The 6,000-nt window shown below is 44.0% G+C and overlaps 1 protein-coding gene across 1 annotated transcript in view; it reads left to right on the top strand.

Annotated features, from left to right (window-relative positions):
- The first annotated feature begins 1,117 nt into the window (after positions 1 to 1,117).
- LOC132533712 (protein SET-like) overlaps positions 1,118 to 6,000 on the top strand; it is a 53,719-nt gene continuing 48,836 nt past the window's right edge. Inside the window, 2 exon segments of the mRNA XM_060175773.1 lie at positions 1,118 to 1,826; positions 2,087 to 2,115. Coding sequence (XP_060031756.1) covers positions 1,118 to 1,826; positions 2,087 to 2,115 — 738 coding nt within the window.

Genomic DNA, 6,000 nt, shown 5'->3' with positions numbered 1-6,000 from the left:
TAATTTCTGGAACCATCCGTTCCACCCCAGTTCCATGGCTGCCAGTTCTTAGCAACATCGCCCGCCAGATATTCGTCGGGATGCGGCATTATCTAAGTTCATTTCCCAAGTCTATGCTCGACCAGACCTGCCAATATACGCAGATATCTTCGCCCACCCTGTCCAACGCTTGACGTCTCGTCACCCAATCTGGTCCCCTATGACTACACTGAACTTCTCTGTTCCAGTCTCTTGGAAACAGAGTTGGCAGTCAGCTGAGGTAAAAAACAAACACCTCATCATAGACCCCTGCAAGCGTCAACCTGGCTTTGACCTAGCACGTTATGATTGGGCCCTCCTCAGTTCGCTATCGAACAGGCCATGGCCGGTGCGCTGCTATGTTCCATCGCTGGGGGGCCAGAGATGACCCAAACTGCCCCTGCGGCTTCAGACAGACTATGACCCACATAGTCAACGACTGCCACCTCTCCAGATTCAAAGGAGGTCTAGAAACTTTACATCAGGCTCAACCTGACGCTTTTGACTGGCTACGGAAGAAGGGCAAACACTAGAAGAAGAAGAAGGTGACAGGTTCAGGTCCTGGCAGAGGGGGGAGAGATAGAGAGAGAGGAAGAGAGAGAGAGAAATAGGGGAGATAGGAGAGAATGAAAGAAGATTGCATAAATAGCAACTTAAGATAACAAAGAAAATCTCTAAATCGAAGGACCAGTCATCAAAAGGTTGTCTGACAAATTCTAGGTATCTCGAGCACCTAAAAAAAAAAAACAAACAACAAAAAAAAAACTTTGGATTTCTCCATATGCTTCAAGCAAAGTCACATGAGCCACAGACATGAGGACCCTACTATTTTCTATTAAGCCACATAGCTCAGTTTAGAACTACAACTCAAGATATATATAATGGAACACGGTACCTTCAGCTCACTTGATGCATTGCTTTTATCTACCTAGGCCATCCTCCTTACCTAGCAGATATCTGAACTTTGACTCTTTTAAGTAGCAGAGAGTCAGCAAAGAGTCTTAGATGAGACTCTCAGGGATTAGAGTTAAGGTGAGATAGAAAATTCCAGAAATCTCCTAGCTGGCTTGTTCCTTAAGTCTATTTCATTCTGTACTTCATGGATATATTCAATTCAATCCTGTTGCTTTTTTACCAAGCTGCTTTCTGGGAAGTGACAATTTTGAAGTTAGAACAGAAATATAACAAACTCTGCCAACCACTTTTTCAGAAGAGATCAGAATTGTTGGCCAATATGCCAAAGTTTGGGGTAACATTTGTCAACCACCCACAAGTGTCTAAACTGCTTGGGGAAGAGGATGAAGAGGCACTGCATTACTTGACAAGAGTTGAAGTGGCAGTATTCAAAGATAGTAAATCAGGTAATAGAATAGACTTTTATTTTGTTGAAAACCCTTACTTTGAAAATAAAGTTCTCTCCAAAGAATTTTATCTGAATGAGAGTGGTGATCCTTCTTTTGAAGGATCCACTGAAATCAAATGGAAATCTGGAAAGGATTTGATCAAATGTTCAAGTCAAACACAATATAAAACCAACAGGAAGAGACAGCATGAGGAACCAGAGACCTTCTTCACCTGCTTTATTGACCATTCTCATGCAGATGCAGGTGAGTTAAGAGAGGTCATTAAAGATGGTATCTGGCCAAATCCACTACAATACTACTTGGTTCCTGATATGGATGATGAATAAGGCATGGGGGAAGATGATGATGATGATGATAATGAAGAAGAAGAAGAAGAAGAAGAAGAAGAAGAAGAAGAAGAAGAAGAAGAAGAAGAAGAAGAAGAAGAAGAAGAAGAAGAAGAAGAGGAAGAAAGATTAGAAGATATGAAGAAGTGGGAGCCTGGTGGTGGTGCACTTGGTTGAGCTCACATGTTACAATGCACAAAGACCTGGGTTCAAGCCCCCAATTCTCACCTGCAGGGGGGAGATCTTCACAAGTGGTGAAGCAGTACTGCAGCTGTCTCTCTGTCTCTCACCCTCTCTATCCCTCCCTTCCCTCTTGATTTCTGACCGTCTCTATCCAATTAACAAATAAAAATAATATTTTTTTTAAAAAAAGAAGATATGAAGAAGGAGACGAGGATGAAGGAGAAGAAGATGGTGATGAGGGGGAGGAAAGAGAGGAAGATGAGGAGACGACTAATGAAACACTGATTAATTCCTGCATTTTTAAATTTTCTCCTGTCCCTGGGAGCAAGTTGCAGTCTTTATTTTTTTCCTTTTTTTTCTCTCCCCTTGTACACAATCACCCTGTCTTTGAGGTCTCCTCTCTCCTTTATACCATAGTTATCAACTTATTGGGGGGAAGATACCTTGACAGAATATAGTTGAAAAGAATCTCTATCCTTTTCTGTTCCAAACTAATATATTTTTTTTATTTTTTTATTTAAGAAAGGATTAATTAACAAAACCATAGGGTAGGAGGGGTACAACTCCACACAATTCCCACCACCCAATCTCCATATCCCACCCCCTCCCCTGATAGCTTTCTCACTCTCTATTCCTCTGGGAGCATGGACCCAGGGTCATTGTGGGTAGTAGAAGGTGGAAGGTCTGGCTTCTGTAATTGCTTCCCCGCTGAACATGGGTGTTGACTGGTCGGTCCATACTCCCAGTCTGCCTCTCTCTTTCCCTAGTATGGTGGGCCTCTGGGGAAGTGGAGCTCCAGGCCACATTGGTGGGGTCTTCAGTCCAGGGAAGCCTGGCCGGCATCCTGATGACATCTGGAACCTGGTGACTGAAAAGAGAGTTCACATACAAAGCCAAACAAATTGTTGAGCAATCATGGACCCAAAGCTTGGAATAGTGGAGAGGAAGTGTTAGGGGGATACTCACTGCAAACTCTAGTGTACTTCTGCTTTCAGGTATATATTTTGCAGCAAACTAATATTTTTTTCCACTTAAAACATTTTTAAGAAAACCTTTATCTTTCTGCAGTTAGCAGAAAGACAGCTTTGTGTTGTTGTTGTTTTTCAATTTTTTTTATTTATAAAATCAAACACTGATAAAAACCGTAGGATAACAGGGGTACAACTACCCCATCCTTTTTCAACAAAAACTTTTGGAATCAATACCACCATGCTCCGTGGGAACAAAGAACAACTTTCTGCTCCCTCAGCTCTGCTAGAAGCTGGGGGCTTCTGTGTAGTAGTGCATAGAATTCTAGCTTTTTTCCTCCTTTCTCTCAGATCTTGAATCTATGGCAAAGCAGGCACCTTTTCAGTTTTTGTTTCTTTGCTTGTTTTTGTTTTTGCCCCCAGGGTTATAGCTGGGGCCCAGTGCTGGCACTACAAATTGACTGCTCCTGTTGGCCAACTTTTGTCCATTGTTGCTGCTGTTATTCTTGTTATGACTGTTGTTAGGACAGAGAAAAATTGAGAGGAGGGGAAGCTGGAGAGGAGGAGAGAAAAACAGACATCTGCAGACCTGGTTCATGGCTTGCAAAATGACTCCCCCCTCCCCCCCGCAGGGAACTGAACTGGGATCATTGTGCAGGTCCTTGTGCTTCACACTATGTGCGCTTAACCCTGTGTGCTAGCGCCTGGCCCTCATCGTAGTTTTGAATCATCATTCCCAGACTATTCCAGTCTGACTATTCCAGTCTATTTTCAGTCTGAAAATGTAATTCAGGAACTAGGTGGTGACACACCAGTACAGTGCCTCTGGCCCCTAACTGCTGCAGGGAGGGAAGTGTCATGAGTGATGAAGCAGTGCTGCTGTTGCTACTGCTGCGTATGTTAGTGCTGCAGATGTTCCCTCCCTCTCTTCTCTAATTCTCCCTTCCCTCTCAATGTCTCTATCCAACAAATGAATAATGAAATGAAATAGTAAAGAAGTGAGTGCAGATGTAAAAATAAAAATGCAATTTCATCAAACTTCGAACTGTGTGAGTATCATAGCCAATGAGATTTATCAAAGTTGAACTACCGTTAACTGGAAAAGAAAACCATCATAAAATTCCTTTTCAGAATCCAAATGTTACAAATAATCTTCTCAGTCAAACTGAAAGTCACAATAGATTAATTCAGAACCTGATGCCAACTGCATTTCTATCAACAGAGCTTCTTGACCCATGACAACTAAGATGATCAGGGCAGGTTAAGAAATGTACACAATGGAAGTTGGGGAATAGCACAGCAGGTTAAGCGTACATGGCACAAAGCACAAGGACCGGTATAAGGCTCCCGGTTCAAGCCCCTGGCTCCCCACCTTCAGGGGAGTCACTTCACAAGCAGTGAAGCAGGTCTACAGGTGTTTATCTTCTCTCCCTCTCTCTTTCTCCCACTCCTCTCTCCATTTCTCTCTGTTCTATCCAAACGGTGACACCAATAACAACAACAATAATAACTACAACAATAAAAACAACAAGGGAAACAAAAAGAAAAATGAATAAATATTTTTAAAAATCTGTTAAAAAAAGAAATATACACATCAAGGGCGGGTAGGTGGCACACTTGGATTACACATGACCATGCACAAGGACCCAGGTTCAAGATCTCAGCCCCCAACTGGAGGGGGTGGAGGAGGGGGGAAGCTATAAGGGTAGTAAGGCAGTGATGCAGGTGTCTTTCTTTTCCCCTCAGAATTTCTCTCGGTCCTATAAAATATAAGAAAACTAAAATAAAGGCAAAAGAGAAAAAAAAAAGCAGTCACTGTATTACTGAGTCTCCTTGCATAAAAGTTCCTAAAATACTGGTATCTTCCCTTATGTATAAATGGTTCAACAGATGCTGACAGTATACCAGAGGCTATGAATACCCATGCTCACACATAATATATACCCATAATTTCATATCAATACTTTAAAAGAAGCATTATTCTTGGAGGATGTTAAACGGAAATGAACTCAATTTCTGTACTTTTTCTGAAAACCTAAATTATTTATTTATTAGTAAGACAGAGGTTATGGAGGAGGAGAGGTAGACAGAGTGAGAACCAGAGCATCACTCTGGCAAGAGATGCCAAGGCTTGAACTCAAAACTTCTTGCATGAGAGTACAACATCATCACCTCTCAGGTGTACAATGACCTTTTTTTAAAAAAACTGACATACAGGGCAGGGGTAGATAGCATAATGGTTATGCAAGGAGACTCATGCTTGAGGCTCTGAAGTCCCAGGTGATCTAAAATAAGTATTTAAGATATCACCGAGTGAATGAAATCTTTAAATAAAAAACAGATTTTTAAGTATCCAAGGAGTCTCTAAAACAGCTGACTCAGATAGTACAGAGTTTTGTCATGCTCACGATCCAGGTTCGAGGCCCGGCCCAGCGCACTGTAGGAAGGCGCGCTACTGTGGTCCTTAACACCATTCAACAAAAAGGCTGCAACACTGAACAGCAGCAAGAAAGCAGAGCTCTGGGACATTTCCAGGCGTCTTCCAAGGTGGCGAGCCAGGCTGCCTCCAGAGTATTCCTGACCATTTCAGGGGGTGACCTCGCCCCTGTCACACAATCTAGCCCAGTGGGCATCCTCTCTGGGGACCTTACAAGGAGGCCTGCTACCGACCAACACGGGGAGACTGGGGAGAACCTCAGGTCCGGCTTGCCCTGGAGTCCTCCAGGCTACACCCGGCCCGGTAGGTCTACACTGTCCGAGCACTGGGGTCATTAAAAAAACAGGGTCCTCAGACCAGATGAAAACTCACGACTGCCCGCCGGGTGACAGGAGCTCCAGCAGACGTCTACACTGCCAGCCACGCAGCTTGACCTGGGTGGGAACTGGAGCTCCTGGAGAGGGTGATGAGCAAAAAAGGCCCAGCCAGGATGCGCCTGCAGAGGCCAGGCTTGGGGCCAGACATCCCTTCTCCCTGCCCAGCCTGGCGCTCACCACCACCCCCACCCCGCCCTTCCTCACCAGTCTCCCAGCCACTAAGCAGTGAAAAAGGTGGAGACCCTGTGCCAACTGTCTGGCAACTGAAACCTTTGATGAGTCGCAGATACGCCAGGCCAGGAGGGGAGGAATTCTGTCCAGCAGATG

Source organism: Erinaceus europaeus, chromosome 17 (assembly GCF_950295315.1).
Source record: "Erinaceus europaeus chromosome 17, mEriEur2.1, whole genome shotgun sequence".
Classification (NCBI taxonomy): domain Eukaryota; kingdom Metazoa; phylum Chordata; class Mammalia; order Eulipotyphla; family Erinaceidae; genus Erinaceus; species Erinaceus europaeus.
The sequence above is the reverse complement of the archived record's forward strand: the minus strand, read 5'-3'. Positions and strand labels throughout refer to the sequence as shown.